Raw genomic sequence first — 22982 nt, forward strand, 5'->3', positions numbered from 1 at the left:
CCTCAGGTTAGTTAGGTTTAAGTAGTTCTAAGTTCTAGGGGACTGATGACCACAGATGTTAAGTCCCATAGTGCTCAGAGCCATTTGAACCATTTTTTGATAAAAAGGGAGAACGTGTTATGTGAGCTAAATAATTGCTTTGTGGAGGCTAGACGAGATTTGGAGCTCAGCCCTCATCAGGTTCGGAAGCGTGTGTTAGGAGCTCTGAATAGATCCATTAATTTTACGGACTTATGAGTTAAAATTGGCCATGCAGTGCCGCAAAGCAATCGCGAACGAGTGCTGAAGACGAACGCACGAAAATCCGATGAGTGAACCGTGTCTTTTGAAATTACTAAAATCCGCGTGGCGTATTGTGCAAGTCGGGAGCCATGCCACACACAATCTTTTCTTGCAATCTTTTTGGTAACAAGTTCCGTTGGATACCATAAGCTGTCTATTACGAGTGACTGTGATTGCATGTGAGTGTCGAAACTGTAACTTCAGATTAACAAAGGCTTAACGGTGTTCTTGTATCAAACAAGTAACAGTATATTGAAGCTTCCACTCACGAGCTATACACAATTAAATGTCCCAGTTAAGTAGAAACTAAAATTTTTAAAATGACCTATAGGTGCATACAGTGCTACTCGGACAGCTTCTCCAATAGAGAAACATTATTCGTTTTCTAACAGGGCAGGCGTGTGGACTGGGCTGCAGAGGAAGAAATCCCCGAAGGGATATGGACATTGATCGCTTAGTTTAAAGCCCTTCTGTTCTTTATGTGTCCGCCCCCGGTAGCTGAGTGGTCTGCGGGACAGACTGTCAATCCTAAGGGCCCGGGTTAGATTCCCCCGGCTGGGTCGGAGATTTTCTCCGCTCAGGGACTGGGTGTTGTGTTGTCCTAATCATCATCATTTCATCCCCATCGACGCGCAAGTCGCCGACGTGGCGTCAAATCGAAAGACTTGCACCAGGCGAGCGGTCTACCCGACGGGAGGCCCTCGTCACACGACATTTCATTTCATTTCTGTTCTTTATGTGTGATCTGTGGAATTTGAAAAAAAAAGTTACTTTTCCTATCATGGTCTCAAATTACTTACGTGGTGGACTGACTCTGAGGTCGTTGTGTGACGAGCTTTTCCGACGTTCGCTTACGTTTCGGAGTTCTTTTTGTCCAACTCCACTCACTTTCACAGCAAAAATGGTTCAAATGGCTCTGAGCACTATGGGACTTAACATCTGAGGCCATCAGTCCCCTAGAACTTAGAACTACTTAAACCTAACTAACCTAAGGACATCACACACATCCATGCCCGAGGCAGGATTCGAACCTGAGACCGTAGCGGTCGCGCGGTTCCGGACTGAAGCGCCTAGAACCTCTCTACCACCACGGCCGACTCTCTTTTACAGCAGACAGCACTAGTGCCAATATGATACGCCTGTCTTGCAGAAGAACAAAATTTCAGTATATATATTAATATAGTTTTCCGCTAAATATTAATATAATACACGAACAGCAACACTTAAATGACTGTTGTAGTGATTCAAGCATTTACGAGGGCTATTCGGAAAGTGAGGAAAGATTGGTAGCGAAATGGAAACCACTGTGAAAATCCGACGAGACTTTTCACAGACGTGTGCTCCCTGCCGCCGTTGGATAAGCAGCTGCAGCAGCAAGTCGTATACTCCTAGCTCACTCATTTGTTACATAGTTTAATTCTTAATTTCTTTGCGTGTTTTTGGTACTTGCATTGTTTAATTCATAAATTTCGGTCGTATTATAGTATCTGAGAGTTGTAGCATCGCGTTTTAGTACCTGAACAGTGTAAATTCGCGTAGTCGTTTGTCTTCTGTTTTTGTTTTGAACGGCCAGTGTCGGTTGGTCACAGTCAGTGTGCTCCCTGCCGCAGTTGGATAAGCAGCTGCAGCAGCAAGTCGTATACTCCTAGCTCACTCATTTGTTACATAGTTTAATTCTTAATTTCTTTGCGTGTTTTTGGTACTTGCATTGTTTAATTCATAAATTTCGGGCGTATTATAGTATTTGAGAGTTGTAGCATCGCGTTTTAGTACCTGAATAGTGTAAAATCGCGTAGTCTCCTTCCGCCGCCAAGCAGTGTGTCAGCAGTGCGCAAGTAGCAGCATTACTGCATTTACTACGCAATCTTGTATTTTAATAACCGTTTAAATTTTGTCGATTTGTTTGCGCTCTCTGTAGATTAGTTCAGACGTTCTTTGCACAACAGTTTTTAGCATGAATAGGGACTGCAACTGCTGTGTTCGGATGCAGGCTGAGTTGGCATCCCTTCGCTCCCAGCTTGGCTTCGGTCACACAGCTTGAGGCTGTTCCCAATGGGCATCACTGTGGGGGTCCGGATGGGGGTTTGTCGGGGACGGCCAGCTCGTCCCACGCATCCCCCGATCGGACTACGACTGTGGTTGCTCGGGATACTGCCCGCATTGAGGCTGATCCCTCACCTGTGGTAGAGTGGGAGGTCGTCTCAAGGTGTGGCAGGGGGCGAAAGACATTCTGGAGGGCTGAACGGAAGGCCTCTTCAGTTTGTCTGACGAACCGGTTTCAGGCTCTGTCTCAGGCTGATACTGACCTTTGGCCTGACATGGCTGCTTGTCCTGTTCCAGAGGTTGCCCCTCAGTCTGCAAGATCCGGGCGGTCGCAGAGGGTGGGCTTACTGATAGTTGGGAGCTCCAACGTCAGGCGCGTAATGGGGCCCCTTAGGGAAATGGCAGCAAGAGAGGGGAAGAAAACCAATGTGCACTCCGTGTGCATACCGGGGGGAGTCATTCCAGATGTGGAAAGGGTCCTTCCGGATGCCATGAAGGATACAGGGTGCACCCACCTGCAGGTGGTCGCTCATGTCGGCACCAATGATGTGTGTCGCTATGGATCGGAGGAAATCCTCTCTGGCTTCCGGCGGCTATGTGATTTGGTGAAGACTGCCAGTCTCGTTAGCGGGATGAAAGCAGAGCTCACCATCTGCAGCATCGTCGACAGGACTGACTGCGGACCTCTGGTACAGAGCCGAGTGGAGGGTCTGAATCAGAGGCTGAGACGGTTCTGCGACCGTGTGGGCTGCAGATTCCTCGACTTGCGTCATAGGGTGGTGGGGTTTCGGGTTCCGCTGGATAGGTCAGGAGTCCACTACACGCAACAAGCGGCTACACGGGTAGCAGGGGTTGTGTGGTGTTGGCTTGGCGTTTTTTTTTTAGGTTAGATGGCCTTGGGCAAGTACAGAAAGGGAAACAGCCTCAACGGGTGCGGGGCAAAGTCAGGACATGCGGGGACCAAGCAGCAGTCGGTATTGTAATTGTCAACTGTCGAAGCTGCGTTGGTAAAGTACCGCAACTTCAAGCGCTGATAGAAAGCACCGAAGCTGAAATCGTTATAGGTACAGAAAGCTGGCTGAAGCCAGAGATAAATTCTGCCGAAATTTTTACAAAGGTACAGACGGTGTTTAGAAAGGATAGATTGCATGCAACCGGTGGTGGAGTGTTCGTCGCTGTTAGTAGTAGTTTATCCTGTAGTGAAGTAGAAGTGGATAGTTCCTGTGAATTATTATGGGTGGAGGTTACACTCAACAACCGAGCTAGGTTAATAATTGGCTCCTTTTAACGACCTCCCGACCCAGCAGCATTAGTGGCAGAACAACTGAGAGAAAATTTGGAATACATTTCACATAAATTTTCTCAGCATGTTATAGTCTTAGGTGGAGATTTCAATTTACCAGATATAGGCTGGGACACTCAGATGTTTAGGACGGGTGGCAGGGACAGAGCATCGAGTGACATTATACTGAGTGCACTATCCGAAAATTACCTCGAGCAATTAAACAAAGAACCGACTCGTGGAGATAACATCTTGGACCTACTGATAACAAACAGACCCGAACTTTTCGACTCTGTATGTGCAGAACAGGGAATCAGTGATCATAAGGCCGTTGCAGCATCCCTGAATATGAAGGTTAATAGGAATATAAAAAAAGGAAGGAAGGTTTATCTGTTTAGCAAGAGCAATAGAAGGCAGATTTCAGACTACCTAATAGATCAAAACGAAACTTTCAGTTCCGACACTGAAAATGTTGAGTGTTTATGGAAAAAGTTCAAGGCAATCGTAAAATGCGTTTTAGACAGGTACGTGCCGAGTAAAACTGTGAGGGACGGGAAAAACCCACCGTGGTACAACAACAAAGTTAGGAAACTACTGCGAAAGCAAAGAGAGCTTCACTCCAAGTTTAAACGCAGCCAAAACCTCTCAGACAAACAGAAGCTAAACGATGTCAAAGTTAGCGTAAGGAGGGCTATGCGTGAAGCGTTCAGTGAATTCGAAAGTAAAATTCTATGTACCGACTTGACAGAAAATCCTAGGAAGTTCTGGTCTTACGTTAAATCAGTAAGTGGCTCGAAACAGCATATCCAGACACTCCGGGATGATGATGGCATTGAAACAGAGGATGCCACGCGTAAAGCTGAAATACTAAACACCTTTTTCCAAAGCTGTTTCACAGAGGAAGACCGCACTGCAGTTCCTTCTCTAAATCCTCGCACAAACGAAAAAATATCAGACCAGCTGTGTGGCTGGATTGAAGAGTTTTTAGCAAACAGAACACAGCATGTTGATATCAATGGAGAGACGTCTACAGACGTTAAAGTAACCTCTGGCGTGCCACAGGGGAGTGTTATGGGACCATTGCTTTTCACAATATATATAAATGACCTAGTAGATAGTGTCGGAAGTTCCATGCGGCTTTTCGCGGATGATGCTGTAGTATACAGAGAAGTTGCAGCATTAGAAGATTGTGGCGAAATGCAGGAAAATCTGCAGCGGATGAGCACTTGGTGCAGGGAGTGGCAACTTTCCCTTAACATAGACAAATGTAATGTATTGTGAATACACAGAAAGAAGGTTCCTTTATTGTATGATTATATGATAGCGGAACAAACACTGGTAGCAGTTACTTCTGTGAAATATCTGGGAGTATGCGTGCGGAACGATCTGAAGTGGAATGATCATATAAAATTAATTGTTGGTAAGGCGGGTACCAGGTTGAGATTCATTGGGAGAGTGCTTAGAAAATTTAGACCATCAACAAAGGAAGTGGCTTACAAAATACTCGTTCGACCTATACTTGAGTATTGCTCATCAGAGTGGGATCCGTACCAGATCGGGTTGACGGAGGAGATAGAGAAGATCCAAAGAAGAGCGGCGCGTTTCGTCACAGGGTTATTTGGTAACCGTGATATCGTTACGGAGATGTTTAATAAACTCAAGTGGCAGACTCTGCAAGAGAGGCGCTCTGCATCGCGGTGTAGCTTGCTCGCCAGGTTTCGAGAGGGTGCGTTTCTGGATGAAGTATCGAATATATTGCTTCCCCCTACTGATACCTCCCGAGGAGATCACGAATGTAAAATTAGAGAGATTCGAGCGCGCACGGAGGCTTTCAGACAGTCGTTCTTCCCGCGAACCATACGCGACTGGAACAGGAAAGGGAGGTAATGACAGTGGCACGTAAAGTGCCCTCCGCCACACACCGTTGGGTGGCTTGCGGAGTATAAATGTAGATGTAGATGTAGACGTTTTGGGCAGTGTCTCTAGTATGCCCGTCGATCGTATCAAGACGGTCTTTTCAGTTGTGAGCGCACTATGAGCCAGTAAAGATGCCCAGAACAACGATGTCTCCTGCCAAGTATGAGGGCCCGCTGAGAGGCTTCGCCTTAATGAATGCAGCCCACCTATCACAACGGCCACGCACTTCCTTCTTCATGGCAATTCTCAGCCGCACTCTGCAGGGGCAGAGAAGACGCTCCTGCAGCCTTTTCGATGGGAAGTGTTCGATCACCCACAACACAGCTCTAATTGGTTCGTCCTGAGTATCATCTCTGTTCACATGAACCGCTGGAAATGAAGACACACTTGGGCGAAGCCTACGCGCTGTAGACCACCGTACAGAATTATCGGAAACCACAGGCGGCTGCCTTCTATGACGGTGTTGGAAATTTGGTATAACGCTCTGACAAATGTCTAAATCGCAGCGGTGACTATGTAGAGAAGTACCTGGAAGGTGTAGCTAAATGTGCAAAGAAAACAGTTTTGATTTTCACTGTGGTTTCCATTTCGCGACCGATCGTTCCATACTTTCCGAACAACCCTCGTATTAAGCTACTCGCGTGCCTGTACCTCTAGGCTAAATTCAAGAGACCGTATTGATCTACGGGAATTGCTCCTAATCAAAATATTAAAGTGGTCCGTTTCAGAGGATCATGCAACTGACTACTTACCGAGATCTCTTACGGTGCCATATCACCGACTTGGCAAATTTCCACTTTGCAGGATCCGCAGATGCCGCCTCCTAAGTGGGAGACCACATTCGCCGCAAAGAGCCCACGTGAGATCTGTCTGGTCGTCGAAAGAGGAGCTGCGAGGGGGTACGTGGGAGCCGAAGACTGCCTCTATCTAAACGTCTATACTCCACAGGTAAGTGCAGTGAGCGCGCTAACATTTCCTGTTACCACAGCGCGTAGTTATGACCAATGTCCGAGCTTCAGCAACCATTAGTTACACGATAGTCGTGAATCAATAACTTCTCAGTCTTGCAAGAGAGACTAGACATAGATGGGAGGGATAGTTGGCGTTATATTTCAAAACAAAATCCCAACGTTCCAGATTTGAATAAGATTTTCAGCTGTACTTCAAACACCCATTACAGTCAGCCAGATGTGCCACACACTTTTCGAAACTCAACACAAAATTACTCCGTTTTCAAGTCCCGGAACCGCACGCAGCTTTAAATCGTCAATAAAGTTTAGTTTACCGCGGTCTGCTCTGTAGAGCAAAAATTTCATTCTGATACCAGTCTCTTGATTCTAATTATGCCAGTTTTGCGCCACATCTTTTCTCCGAGAAATGCTAGACCAGCGGACGTGTAAAGGCGGATTTTAACGGAGTTTATCACAGGGTTAGTGTATCCTCTGAAACACGTTTGGATACTACAGATGGTTGAGTGTTGACGGCAAAAGGCAAAGATCGTTGTTAGAGTCCCCCTTTGTCAACCAATTTTAATTTGTCAGGAAGGTGCAGGTTTTTATTGTTTTCGTAAGATGAAACAGAACATGCAATTTTATGATACGTGCAAGATGTGACCAAAAGTATCTTGCTGTACAAATGAGCTATAAGTCTTTTAATGAATTTACCTCATCTTGTCTAACATATTTTTGGCCTAGGTTTTGCCATTACTGTACATTTAGATAAATAAAGTTGTTACACATCATCTAACAATTGCTGTGGCGCTGCCATTCTATTTCATATTAAAATACAACGTTCATGTTAACTGGTGACCAGATAACTTATGCTCGTATTACACGGTGTTTATTCTCCTGCCTCATCTGAATGATAGAAAAATCAGGCGGACCTAAGAAAAGGCGGAGTTAAGATTAGCCTCAGTTGTAAGTCAGTGGAATAAGTGGCACATTATCAAAACCACAAACCATTATTCAGTATAACCGACTCCGTTTTGTACTGTCAAATGATGTGGTGCAGTGGGATGGAGCGAGATTACAATATCCTTCCAGCCAACAGATTTAGTTTTTCCGTTATTTCCCTAAATCATATGAGGCCGAAGCAGGTATGTTTCCTCAATCCTTCAGTAAGGCCAGGGTTAATATCCTACCTTACATTTATCTATCTGAGGTATTGCTCTCTTTCTGGTGACATCGACAGTGATGCATCGTCAAACTGTAATCGTCCTTCCCTTCTAGTTAGTACTTCTGTATTCCCGAAACTACAATACTCGCAGAATGTAAGCAGTCTACGCGACGTTTGAAAGAGGTGGTTTTTGGTGTTTCATCGATTCACCACAATAATGGTGGTAATCACCGTCAGTGGTTAAAACACTGTGAGGGGTGCTCTTGCGTCTCTGAACCGATGTCAGTTGAGTCGCTAACTGCAGATAATTGTTATTGAATCCCCAAAAATAGTGTCATATTGGTCAGTGGATGCACCATCGTGAACAGGCTGACTGTCACTGTGACACCGATAAGCTCTATCACGTGTATGACTGTCAGGACGAAGAGTATTTTATAGGCATTCCCAGTAAATCAACCAAACGAATGAGATGGTTAATGGTAAGATACGAAATACGAAAAGTGACCTACCAGAGAGACTTTATCTACCTCTTCCGATAATAACTTCGAATAGTATTAAGAAATACTGTGTCTGAAGACACTCCGCGTATGGTAGGGGACAAAATCAGGCGTCTTCTACTAAGTGGGTGTAAGCTGAAAGTGAACATATCTAACGCATAAATAACCTCATTTTATGATAGCTATGTGAAACTTGCAGTACCTTCTTCTTAAAATAAAATGAATGAAAGAAAACTCACCCGTCATTTAGATTTGTATGAAGGATACTCAAAATTTTCATTATCAGCTTGCAAAATTAAAGTTACATAATTAAATTTTTGTTTGTTTGCAGGCACATATTTGCATTCCTGGGACGCATTGAATTCCCACACCATAGTACCGTAGAACGCCGCTAGAGAAAGCAAACCGGAACGGCGCAGAACATGGACTGGAGTATCGTGCAGTAATTCGTTTTCTGAATTTCGATGGAAACAACGGTGCGACAATACAAACCGAGTTGAAGGAAGTGTGTAGCAACAAGGTAGCATTATATGACACTGAGGTTAGGCGGTACAGCTGCTTCTAGCACGGTATGTCGAGTCTCAGTACCGAACAACGAAGTCACAGATTACCTCTCTGAGAACATCTGCATCCACTGAAAACCGCTGTGAAGTACACAGCGTAGGCTAGTTCCCACTCTACCAGTTATAAGAGCTTCTTGCCATTACATTCATATATGGAGACAGGGGCAAATGACAATTTAAATTGAAATTTCTGATAACTATAAATTGGAAGGAGCGATCTGTATTTGCTTTGAGGAAACTTTTGACAGCCAAGATCTCAAATAGTACCACTGAATGCGATCCTGGTTATTAAATGTTTCCTCAAAGATTGTTGAAGTGTCTCAGTGCACGTTGTAGCATATTTAACCTTGTCCTCACGATACCCACGGAGGCGATGCGTAGTGGTTTGTATGTAATATATCCTAGACTCACCATTTAATGCAGGTTCCAGAAAGTTTGTATGTAGGCTTCCTCGGGATAGTCTGCATCTATCTTAAAGTGATTTCTTCTGCATTTCTGCGACACCTTCTCGCCAGTAAAACAAAGCTGTGACTATTCGTAATGCCTTTCTCTGTATTCGTTCAATGTCCCCTGCTGGTCCTGTTTGGTACCGGTCCCGCATACTACAAAACTGTTGCAGGATGAGCCGCACAAGTGATTTGTAAGCAATCTCCTTTGTGAACGACCGTTAATGGCAAGATAAGTGGAGGCCACGGTGCTCGAAGACCGCCGTGTAACAACGAGGCCGTAGTGGAAAAAGTGAAAATCAGTCATGGAGTAGTGCTGAACATCTTCAACGTCATTTTGAAAATGACAAAGGGAGCCCGCCACCTGCTGGTTTTAACGGCTGCTGACATTCAATCAAAAAGCCCGCCGAACGCAGATAGCAGTGGAAATGTAACTGTGTCAGGCCAGTACAGATGACGTCTATAGCTGCCTATTCAACATGAACGAGTACTGTGTCTATCACTATAAGCAAAGAAAGCAAAGGAAACGTGTGTGGCCACCACCGTTGAAAAAGGTGAAGACCCAACCATTGTCGGACAAGGTGTTGCTCAGTATACACTTGTGTAAAAAAAAAAAATCGTAATACCAAAAACGATTTGTGAGGCATAAACGAAATTTTGTAGTTATGTTTCTACATTTGAAAGGTGAAGTCTACTCAAATTCCGCGCTAGTCGCATAATAGTGGCGCTAGTAACGCCATTATGAGGATGTGAATCAGGTTTGCTTTGAATACACACTCTAACTGTCGTGAGCGCTAGTTACCTTCGAGACTGGACGTAGTGAGCTGCTGTTACTAAGAATGCCTCACTGAGTTTGAACGAGGTCGTGTAATTTGGGTATGAGAAGCTGGATTTTCCTACTACGATATTGCAGTAAGGCTTGGCAAGATGTCGCCACTGTACATGACTGCTCGCAGCGATGGCCACGAGAATTCACGGTAGCATGACGACCAGACTCCAGACGGCCACGTGGAACTACCGAGAGGGACGACCATCGTGTTCGGAGTTTCGATCTGACACATCGTACTGCATCTTCAGCAGCAATATGAACAGCATTTGGCACCACAGTGACACAACGAACTGTTACAAACCGGTTACTTCAAGCATAACTCCGAGCCAGACGCCCTGTAATGTGCATTCCACAGATCCCAAATCACCGATATTTGCGACTTCAGTGGCGTCAAGTGAGAGCTTGAGGGCAGGGTGGAGGTGTGTTGTGGTTTCCGGGGAAATCTGGTTGTACCTCGGTGCCACTTATGGCAGTGTGTTGGTCAGAAGATCAACCAACCTCTCCGCTTGCTAAGCAAACTGGACCTACACCTGGAGTTAGGGTGTGGGTCCGTCTTCGAATGACAGCAGGAGCACTCTCGTGAGTATCCCACGCACCATTACTGCAAATCTGTATGTCAGTCTGGTTACTCGACCTGTTCTGCTTCCATCCATGAACAGCATTCCTGGAGGGTTGGGGGTTTTCCAGCACGATAACGCTCGCCCACATACGGCTGCTGTAACGCAGCAGGATCTACAGAGTGCCGACATGTTGCGAGATGTCGTCTTGGCCTACTCGATCACCAGACTCACTCTCATAGAGCACATATGGGACATCATAGAACGACAACGACTAGCGTCATCTACAAAGAGCATGAACAGCATTCCTGGAGGGTTGGGGATTTTCCAGCACGATAACTCTCGCCCACATATCGCTGCTGTAACGCAGCAGGATCTACAGAGTGCCGACATGTTGCGAGATGTCGTCTTGGCCTGCTCGATCACCAGACTCACTCTCATAGAGCACATATGGGAGCACATGGGACATATAAAATTAATTGTTGGTAAGGCGGGTACCAGGTTGAGATTCATTGGGAGAGTCCTTTGAAAATGTAGTCCATCAACAAAGGAGGTGTCTTACAAAACACTCGTTCGACCTATACTTGAGTATTGCTCATCAGTGTGGGATCCGTACCAGAACGGGTTGACGGAGGAGATAGAGAGGATCCAACGAAGAGCGGCGCGTTTCGTCACAGGGTTATTTGGTAACCGTGATAGCGTTACGGAGATGTTTAGCAAACTCAAGTGGCAGACTCTGCAAGAGAGGCGCTCTGCATCGCGGTGTAGCTTGCTCGCCAGGTTTCGTTCGAGAGGGTGCGTTTCTGGATGAGGTATCGAATATATTGCTTCCCCCTACTTATACCTCCCGAGGAGATCACGAATGTAAAATTAGAGAGATTCGAGCGCGCACCGAGGCTTTCAGACAGTCGTTCTTCCCGCGAACCATACGCGACTGGAACAGAAAAGGGAGGTAATGACAGTGGCACGTGCCCTCCGCCACACACCGTTGGGTGGCTTGCGGAGTATAAATGAAGATATAGAAGTAGATGTAGATCATAGAACGACAACTACAGCGTCATCAACAAAGAGCATTAAGCGTCCCTGCAGTGATCGACCAAGTGCCACAGGCACGGGACTCCATCCCACAAACTGATGGTTAGCACACTGGACTCGCATTCGGGAGGACGACGGTTCAATCCCGTCTCCGGCCATCCTGATTTAGGTTTTCCGTGATTTCCATAAATCGTTTCAGGCAAATGCCGAGATGGTTCCTTTGAAAGGGCACGGCCGATTTCCTTCCCAATCCTTCCCTAACCCGAGCTTGCGCTCCGTCTCTAATGACCTCGTTGTCGACGGGACGTTAAACACTAACCACCACCACCACAAACTGATATACGGCACGGCGCTGATGACCTCGATGTTGAGCGCCCATAAACCCCAACACACACAGATATACGGCACCTGTACGGCACAATGCACGCAAGTTTGCATACTTACATTCAACATTCTAGTGGTTACACCGTTTATTAATGTACCAGCATTTCACACTTGCAATTACTTATCTCGCAGTTACCTTAACCTGTGATCTTGCAATATTAATCACTTTTATTACATAGACAAATTTACTCATGGATTTCATTGCGTTATTTTTTCTTGTTGCGATTTTCTTTCGTCAGTGTATTTTGGGACTGCCGTTGTGTGTCGCTAATAGAGTATGCTCGTAATGGCAAACCATCCTAGGAGCATACTTCCGAATCCTACTGAAAAGTTTACGGCGGTCTATCGAGACGAAGCATCACAGGAAACTGTTTGCATTGGTGTTTTTGCTATACGACAACACTGCAGCTCAGTAAGCACAGGACACAGTACGACACAGGCTGCTTCTGTGGGTTATCAAATTCTGACTCACTCAGCCCCCCCCCCCCCCCCTTAGTCTCCCAACATGGCAACCAGTGGCTCCTTCATCTTTCGTCGGATGAAGAAACAAATGCTGGCATTTCAACAGTAACGACGAGGTGATTTTCCACGTGAAACCTTTGATGAACAGCAAAATGCTGTATACAGTCAACGTCTTTATGAAGACATCCATCATAGGGAAAAACACGTCGCATTGTCGGGTGAACACGAAGAGAAGGGAGAACAGCACTCTGATTTCTTAAAGGTTGTAATTAAAACTTGGTAACCATCCCTCGTACATTCATAAAAGCGTTGTCAGGGAGAATTAAAACCATACGTTCCTTTTGCATCGTACCTTGTTCCAGGCCTCCTGTAGCACTTGTGACAAAATATTACCCATCAAACTTGCTAGACAAGAACCAGCCTATTACAAAGGCTGTGGTAGGCGCTACCTAGGTACTTCATTCTGAATCGAACTAATTCGTAACATTTGCAAAGCACCTGCTTCGTTGATAATTACTCAGTAAGATTCCAAAGTTGTAAGACAATGGATCGTATTCTGCAGGATCGTGATGCGGCTCGAAGTCATACCGCCCGTACTGCTGGTAAACGTTTTGGGGTATAAGTTCGTGGTCCACGAATCTCTTTTCCTATGTACAGCAGCCATTGAAATGTATAAAAGGAGTGACAATTTTAGTAGGAAAGCAAAGATCATGAATCTTAACAGTTTTTTTTATCTTTGACAAGACGACACTCGAACGTTATGTTTTATCTTTGACAAGAATCATCTCTGCTTATCGGGTGTAATTCTGGCCACACCCACTTTTCTGCAGTATATAGGGTGTCCCATTTATCTCAACCAACCTCAATAACGGTTTTCCAGATGCAAATTACAAACTTTTTCAAGCAAATGTTCTTTAGCCGATAGGAGGACATCAATCATCAAGATTGCCTACGTTGTAGCTTTGTTTTTTACAAAGATATGAACAGCGGTATGACTTTTTTAAATGTCAGCCTGTATTTTTTATTCGGTAATTCATTTCCTATTCAAAAATACATCACGGAGTACCACTCACTAAAACACAACCTTATTAATTACATAACACAACATTGACTTTGAGCCTGCGATCAGAAACTTGTCCACTTGCTGGAGTTGTCAGAAAACAAATGCAAACCAAGTAAAAACATAACATAAAATTGACTTTGACTCTCCTGTACCACTGCCCAGGAGTAGGACACTCGAAGATGCTCAAAGTGGTGACCATGGACACCAATACATGGGTGCACGCGTTGAATGAAAGAATTATTTACTGCTTCCAGTGTTGCCTGCTGAAGAGAATTACAGGCAAGCACGATACGTTCCTGCATGTCCTCTGGAGTTGTTGGAATATCGCGATAGACAACATCTTTAATGCATCCCCAAAGAAAAAAGCCCAGAAGATTTAAATCAGGAGACCTAGCAGGTCAAGTAACTGTTCCTCCTCGACCAATCTATCTGGCAAGATACCTTCGGTTCAGAACACGACGTGCACGCAAGGAATTATGTGCTGGACATGTATCGTGTTGATACCACATAAGCATTCTGGTTCTTAGTGGCACTTCATGCAGAAGAGGAAGAAGAATTCGTCTGAGGAAGTTAGCATGCGCTGTGCCGTTTAGACTACCATTGATGAAATAAGGGCCAATAATTGTAATACCAAGCATCCCACACCAGACGTTAACTCTCCATTGACGCTGATGTTCTACACGTATAAGCCATCGTTGGTTGTCGGTAGACCTATAATGCATGTTCCTTCTATTTACGTGTCACTTGTTTGAGAAGGAACATTCATCGGCAAATAGAACATTGGAGAAGAAGTTCGGGTTGGAGAGGATTTGCTGATGTGCCCACTGACAGAACTGTACACGATTTTGCAAGTCATTCCCATGCAAGTCTTGATGTAGGTGTACATGGTAAGGATGGAACCGGTGACGTGTAAGAATACGACGTACACTGGTTTTAGGAATGCCAGTCTCGTGTTCAAGCTGTCGTGTGTTCAGTTGTGGATTCATAGAAACGGAAGAGAGAACAGTAACTTCGGGAGCTTCGTCTGTGCGAGTGCTACGACGATTGCGTTGTCGTGGGTTGAAACTTCCCGTTTCCTGAAGCGTCGCAACAAGACGAGAAAACATCCATCGGGAAGGTGGGTTCTTGTCAGGATATCGCTCTCTGTACAGTTCCGCTGCCTTCAACAACAACAACAACAACAACAACAATATGAGAATCGTTATGCCGATGCAGTTTGTAGGAAAGACAGCCTTTACTGTATGCCTACTACACACAACAGTATTTACAAGGACTAAACTACTGTACTATATGTACCCGTACATAAGAAAACAGTATTGTAATTACTGTTCTGCTAACTTACATTCCCTGTAGGTGAGTAGTATTCTACCTTTTCTTCGTTGTTGTACATTCTACTCACAGAACTCCTCAACTGACAATGGTTGGCGGAATGACGGGTGTACATTCTATTTTTGTTTACATTTGTCCTCTGTCAACGTCAGCACATGGATATGTTGGATTATCCCGAGTACGTGCACTAAGCGCTGGGAGCGTCAACGTCAATGTTGTGTTATGTAATTAATAACGTTGTGTTTTGGTGAATTGTGCACTATGATACATTTTTGAATACGTCTTTAGGAGAGGAAATGAACTACCGAATAAAAAATACACGGTGCCATTTAAAAAAGTCATACTGCTGTTCATATCTTTGTAAAAAACAAAGCTACAACGAAGGCAATCATGTTGATTGATGTCCCCTGACGGCTAAAGGACATTTGCTTGAAACATTTTGTAATTTGCATCTGGACATACAGTTATTTAGAGTGGTCAAGATAAATGGTACATCCTGTATATGTCGCTCTCAGGTGCTCGACTCGTCAGTCGGCAAGACTCAAAGGAGGAGCAACTCCTCTGAAGATGTCCAGCGAAGTGCTGGACGAAACGTTACAAAAAGGAACAGAAGAGCTTCGTGAACCACGACCTTATACCCCGAAAAGTTTACCATCAGAAATGTCATCGGGTCGTGAAAATCATCATTCTAACGTACCACCCTTGAAAACATTTTCCGTGTTTCTCGCTAAATCACTTCAGCCGAATGTCAAGACTGATTCTTCGATTGCACCAAGGTCGATGCGCACAGTCACAATAGCGATTCTTGCCCATCTCCAGTAGTCTGGCTGTCTTTCCTTGGTTCGCAGCTGGAGGGCGACGCGCCGGTGTTGGTGTGGCTCGGTGACGGCAGCTTCGTGTTCCGCGACGCCGTCCCGCGCAGGCCCCGGCTGGGTCGGCTCGTGGACAAGGGCCTAGTCGTCGTCACCGTGGAGTACCGGCGCGGAGTCCTGGGTGAGCGAGCCGCTGCTGATGGTGGGCCGCCTGTGTCTGCGCCGCATTACTTAGACCACAGCTCTCACTGGAGCTTATGTTAAATGATGGATCGATCGTATGTATCTGGACAGTGTGCCACTCCCCACCACCCCATCCTTCACCGAACCGCAGTTTCTTCCTACCATTGTTTGTTATATCTGCACTGCGCAACAAAATTAAAGGCTCACTTTTTTGTAATCCCGTTCTTATCTCCTATTGCGATGCAGAAGTTCGGAATTTGGCTCGATGGTGCCTACAAGATCCTACTGCAGGCGCCCTGCGACGTCACTCACGGTTGCGGCGACGCTTCAAACAGAAAGGTGTCGACACAGCCGAAAAAGGCCGGAGCTCAGAAGTTCGTGTGAAGTGTAAGATGGGTTACGATGTCACATTGGCACCAAATTTCATCACTATTCTGATTAACGCAACCGTGGATGTGTCACACGATGGGAAGGTTGTCAAATCCCCCGTTACCCACATTTCAACCCATGCTTTGACGCCTCTCAGATGGGGGTCAGTACCGCGACGCCGACCGCTGAAATTAGGTTTTCTGTGGGTGGCCTTGGAAAACATTTCACACACATGGCTCCTCAGACTCGACATGAAAATGCCTCAGGAGGTGGCATGAAGGGCGTCGATGAAACCAGCGTTTCCCTTGGAGCGTTGATTCCCAACATTTTGTGGTCGAAGACGACAGTTGTCAGTGCAATGAGCAACAGGAGAACATTCTTGGAAACTTTTGTCACTACTGACACAACCCATACGATTAATCCCTGCTCTAAGGACATCACGGACTGAAAGCTCACTGGATGTTTTGTCATCCGTTTAGATTGTCGGTTATAACACTAACTTACCGTGAAACGAGCTAATGTTACCCTCTGGGAGGATTTTTAAGAATGACCGCGCGAGTCTCTAGTAGACAAAGGTATCAGATTACAATTTTGAATTTGGTGAAATTAACAGAAAAAAACGAAACGGACTTTAACCTTAGGAGTTAATGGAAGTGATAAAATCGTAAGTGAATGAAAAAAAAATGAACGGTCGCCAGCCCAATTAGGCACATTAATTTGGAAATTTTGGTTTAAGAAAATTGAATATTGGTTATTGAAGTTACTTTCGTTGAGATTTCCCTTTGAATAGCAAACAGGATACAAACTGACACAGTGCACTCTGAACTGTGTGTAGCAGCAGTTACCAATAACGCTCACATCAGTAAATTATATGAAGTAATTTTGCACCAATATCATACCAATGACAGTTACACTCATGAGCATTACTTAATCTAATACCGAAATGTTACGCATGAATTGCAGAACTAAATTTGGACATGAGGGGCTTTTATCTTAACTGATATACAAAAAAAATCAATAAAGATGAATAATATCATAAATACACTGTTTAAGCCGGCCGGGGTGGCCGAGCGGTTCAAGGCGCTACAGTCCGGAACCGCGAGACCGCTACGGTCGCAGGTTCGAATCTTGCCTCGGGCATGGATGTGTGTGATGTCCTTAGGTTAGTTAGGTTTAAGTAGTTCTAAGTTCTAGGGGACTGATGACCTCAGAAGTTTAGTCCCATAGTGCTCAGAGCCATTTTTTTACACTGTTTAATCTCCTCTACATACAACAGTTTTCCTTAGCAACAGTAATAGTTCAATTTTTCCCTAATAAGTGAAGAAGATGATGGGGACCCATAAACTAGTATAATTTCTCTAGTCAACTCTCTCTGATTATATAGTAAAAACGACTAATTCAAAAAGATAATCATTCACTTCACTTGGAGTAGTTCATAATCTACTTTGTAAGACAGTGAAACACAACATTGGGCTTAATCATCTTCAAAAAAGGAACCATTCATGATATAAATCAGAAACACATTACTTTTGAAAATTAGCTTAACTTATTTGCCTTTTTATCACCTGTGAATCAGGTATTTTAGACAATAATATTTACACATTCTTGCACTGCATTCCACAAAATTATACTTTGTAATAAACTAAGGATACTTTAGCAAGATCCTATGTGACTTCACTTTTATCGTTTTACCTTTAACTTTTACTCCTGCTTTTACATTAGGCCAAAAATCATTTGAAAACAATTGAACACAAGAATTGTTCATTTAAATCAGGATACTCGGTTTTAGTAGCACTTAGGTGAGGACCCTGCACAGGTTCGTGATCAGGATAATAATGTGGTTCTAGACACAAATTTGTTTTTGTGGTTATTATTCAAACTACACACAAATTAACTGGAAGTTAGGGAAGCAGTGGCGAAGATTGGTGGTAAGCGAATTTCCGCTAACTGTACTCACGGCTCTTGGTGTTCAAATGCTTTATAAACTCTCTTCTTGGCGTCGGATTTTCACCATATTAGGGCCATTCCTTTCTGCCGAGAATACCAAATAATAGCCAGATCCACATCCAAGGCCAATCCATTGTAAAGAGGCAAATCCATTGTAAAGCAGCTTCCAATTGCCTCTCTTAGCACCGTTGAAAAGTACCGCGCTACGGCTAGCCACATACTGCCTACCGTTCATACCATGAAGCCGCTCAGTTCGCACGCCAAAAGCACCTTTTACATCGAGCCATGCCACTTTCGTTGCGGAGGGACTTCCTTACATCTTTTATATTTTACAAATACATGTGCCCTTAGCATGAACCACCTTTCAATAAACATTTTCTTTTTATGAACATACACATATAATAATTTATCATTTTAACAAATCATTTTCTTTTTTCATACATACATTACAAAACTAATTTTCCTGTGACAAATTAAGGACTTTAAATAACAAAGAATACGCACTCCATCATTGCACATGCGCACTTACATAATATAAACCTACTTCTAATCGATTTAGCGTTACAAGGTGACCACAATTTTTCTTCTGGTATTCAGGGAGGAGCCAGTAGGAACCGTTCAGAACCATTCAACGACATTTGAAAGTGATGTGAAGCACAAAAGTGTGTTTATACTTTTTCATCTTTCCTTTCCGGCCTTCGCCTGTGGCGTCTGAGACGTTGGCACATACATGAATAAATTGGCAAACAAGGGGAAGCCACGATGTTGGTTCAAAAATGGTTCAAATGGCTCTGAGCACTATGGGACTCAACTGCTGAGGTCATTAGTCCCCTAGAACTTAGAACTAGTTAAACCTAACTAACCTAAGGACATCACACACATCCATGCCCGAGGCAGGATTCGAACTTGCGACCGTAGCGGTCTCGCGGTTCCAGACTGCAGCGCCTAGAACCGCACGGCCACTTCGGCCGGCCACGATGTTGGGATCACAGATTTACCTCATACGTTGTCCATCTTTAGTGGACCATTAAAACAATATAACCTGCAGGTAGCAAGGTGCACTATTCTGAAAATTCCGAGAAAATCGCAAGAGATGTTTTATGCGTCTATTATGTGGTTTGTGAATCTGTGCGTAAACGCCAGACGTTAGAGCTTCTGGTGATCAAGTGATTGGCGATAGAGCTTTGTAAGACGAACGTGTGTGAGGTGACGGTTTGACTCCCGCTCAAACGTAATTAATATTCTTTTTTCTTCATCACTGGTCACATTATTTAATTTATATGACATTTGAGAGGTAGAGTAATGAAAAAAAAACACGTTTATTTGTATGAAGTTTCAATTTTTGTTTCTGCGTCTGCATGACAAATACCATCCTCCAAAGTGTGATGGCGCGAGCACATCCGACTAGTAAATGTACATTATTCTTGTGGTTTGGCACATTGTGGCTTACTATATTACTGATCGTAAATAACGTCATTCGCACCATTATATATCGTGGTTTAACTTGGTCTTTCCAAGCCTGTCCTTCGACCTTGAAAACTTAATTACAAATTTAAACCTGATAATTAATTAAAAATAGTAAGTAGTCAAATAATATATGAAATTAACAAGAGCTTCATGAAAATGCACGTGGTTTCTTTTTCACTAAATTACCTCTCATATGAAATTCACTACAACTTCATGAAAATGCACGTGTTTTTTTCATTATGTTGTTGTTGTTGTTGTGGTCTTCAGTCCTGAGACTGGTTTGATGCAGCTCTCCATGCTACTCTATCCTGTGCAAGCTTCTTCATCTCCCAGAACTTACTGCAACCTACATCCTTCTGAATCTGCTTAGTGTATTCATCTCTTGGTCTCCCTCTACGATTTTTACCCTCCACGCTGCCCTCCAATAGTAAATTGGTGATCCCTTGATGCCTCAGAACATGTCCTAGCAACCGATCCCTTCTTCTGGTCAAGTTGTGCCACAAATTTCTCTTCTCCCCCATCCTATTCAATACTTCCTCATTAGTTGTGTGATCTACCCACCTAATCTTCAGCATTCTTCTGTAGCACCACATTTCGAAAGCTTCTACTCTTCTTGTCCAAACTATTTATCGTCCATGTTTCACTTCCATACATGGCTTCACTCCATACAAATACTTTCAGAAATGACTTCCTGACACTTAAATCAATACTCGATGTTAACAAATTTCTCTTCTTCAGAAACGCTTTCCTTGCCATTGCCAGTCTACATTTTATATCCTCTCTACTTCTACCATCATCAGTTATTTTGCTCCCCAAATAGCAAAACTCCTTTACTACTTTAAGTGTCTCATTTCCTAATCTAATTCCCTCAGCATCACTCGACTTAATTCGACTACATTCCATTATCCTCGTTTTGCTTTTGTTGATGATCATCTTATATCCTCCTTTCAAGACACTGTCCATTCCGTTCAACTGCTCTTCCAAGTCCTTTGCTGTCTCTGACAGAATTACGATGTCATCGGCGAACCTCAAAGTTTTTATTTCTTCTCCATGGATTTTAATACCTACTCCGAATTTTTCTTTTGTTTCCTTCACTGCTTGCTCAATATACAGATTGAATAACATCGGGGAGAGACTACAACCCTGTCTCACTCCCTTCCCAACCACTGCTTCCCTTTCATGTCCCTCGACTCTTATAACTGCCATCTGGTTTCTGTACAAATTGTAAATAGCCTTTCGCTCCCTGTATTTTACCGCTGCCACCTTCAGAATTTGAAAGAGAGTATTCCAGTCAACATTGTCAAAAGCTTTCTCTAAGTCTACAAATGCTAGAAACGTAGGCTTTCCCTTCCTTAAACTAGCTTCTAAGATAAGTCGTAGGGTCAGTATTGCCTCACTTGTTCCAACATTTCTACGGAATCCAAACTGATCTTCCCCGAGGTCGGCTTCTACTAGTTTTTCCATTCGTCTGTAAAGAATTCGCGTTAGTATTTTGCAGCCGTGACTTATTAAACTGATAGTTCGGTAATTTTCATATCTGTGAACACCTGCTTTCTTTGGGATTGGAATTATTATATTCTTCTTGAAGTCTGAGGGTATTTCGCCTGTTTCATACATCTTGCTCACCAGATGGTAGAGTTTTGTCAGGACTGGCTCTCCCAAGGCCGTCAGTAGTTCCAATGGAATGTTGTCTACTCCGGGGGCCTTGTTTCGACTCATGTCTTTCAGTGCTCTGTCAAACTCTTCACGCAGTATCGTATCTCCCATTTCATTTTCATCTACATCCTCTTCCATTTCCATAATATTGTCCTCAAGTACATCGCCCTTGTATAGACCCTCTATATACTCCTTCCATTTTTCTGCTTTCCCTTCTTTGCTTAGAACTGGGTTTCCATCTGAGCTCTTGATATTCATACAAGTGGTTCTCTTTTCTCCAAAGTTCTCTTTAATTTTCCTGTAGGCAGTATCTATCTTACCCCTAGTGAGATAAGCCTCTACATTTTTCATTATATTACCTCTCAAATGTCATATCAATTAAATAATGAGAAAAGTGATGAAAAAAATATAGATGAAAAAGTAATTGTTAAGAGGACTCGAAACGTCGCCTCGTCCGCGGCATTCTTACAGCGCGCGATCGCTAACAACTTTTTTTTTTGTTTTGTTTTTTAAATCTTATTTTGTTCGATATTGTTCGTTGCATTTGTTCAGGGCTGACGTCCCACGACATTCGTTCAAGTTCGTCGTTGATGCATTCACTCAGTTTTTTATTAGAGAGGCAGCTAATCCTCTGACCGAACACGCTGAGCTACCGAGCCGGCGTCATCTTTACCACAATGACTTCTTACGGCTAGTCCCTTTGCGCAGATACATTAGTGACATAACAGACGAGTAAAACTTCTCTCTCGATTTTCTCGGGATTGCCAAAATAGTGTGCTTTACTACTTGCACATGATGTTGTTTTAATGGCCTGCTCAAGGTGTACAAAGTCCTTGATCCCAACATCGTGGCCTCTCCTTGTAAGACCTCCCTTTCGACAATACAAACCTGCACACGTCCACACTAGCGCCTGCTCCCCGCTTCCGGCATCAGACAGGTGTTGAAATCGATGCTTATCCTGCGGGCAGGTAGGGATCGGTGTATGATTGTCTCCGTACAAAAGCAATTTTAAATTACCCAACAGAGGTGCGCGGGCGGCACCGAGGGTGTTGCCGAACTAGAGGGGATCTTAGAGGAACACTTTGCTATTTTACTCACGCGTGTATCAATGTCGCGGACGCCTAAGGAGGGTGCCGGAAATGAAGGATGTAAAAGCATAAACACACTTTCCTGGTTCGGATCAGTTCAAATTTCATCGAATAGTTTGCATTGGTCCCTAATGATTTCACTCTTTATATCATAGCAAAAACTGCTGTCATACTACGCTCTAAATGGGTGAGATCGTGTCCATTGCGGTTGCAGCTCCGCAGTGTCCTTACAGAAGACTTGATTCGCCTGGTGCCTGTCGGCAGGTCAAATGTTGTCTATAATATCATCCTGTTGCACATTTCACTGCAAATTCTCTTTTTCGAGTGCGGAATGTGGAAAACTGAACACCCCAAGGGAGGGGTGGTTTCATTCGCGCTCTTTACGACACCTCCTGAGGCCTTTCGTGTCGATTCTAAGCAGCAGTGTGTCAGAAATATTTTCCTCCGCCACCAATAGAAAGCCCCTGTGATTTCAACGCTGGGCTTCGCGGTTCCTCCCTCCAGTAAGAAGAGCGGCTGAGATATTGGTAAGAGAGAGGTGTGACGATCTTCCATCGCGTGACATCCACAGCGACGTCATTAACCCAGCTTACACGTCACATGAACTTCTGAGCCGTGGCCCCTCTCTCTCTCCCTCTCTCTCTCTCTGTCTTCGA

At 44.1% G+C, this 22982-nt stretch overlaps 1 protein-coding gene across 1 annotated transcript in view; it reads left to right on the forward strand.

Annotated features, from left to right (window-relative positions):
- The window catches only part of LOC126235078 (esterase E4-like), a 317082-nt gene that overhangs the window by 182596 nt on the left and 111504 nt on the right, over positions 1–22982 (forward strand). The window contains exons 8-9 of the mRNA XM_049943812.1: positions 6329–6472; positions 15653–15797. Coding sequence (XP_049799769.1) covers positions 6329–6472; positions 15653–15797 — 289 coding nt within the window. The remainder of the gene's footprint in view (positions 1–6328; positions 6473–15652; positions 15798–22982) is intronic.

Source organism: Schistocerca nitens, chromosome 2 (assembly GCF_023898315.1).
Source record: "Schistocerca nitens isolate TAMUIC-IGC-003100 chromosome 2, iqSchNite1.1, whole genome shotgun sequence".
NCBI lineage: Eukaryota > Metazoa > Arthropoda > Insecta > Orthoptera > Acrididae > Schistocerca > Schistocerca nitens.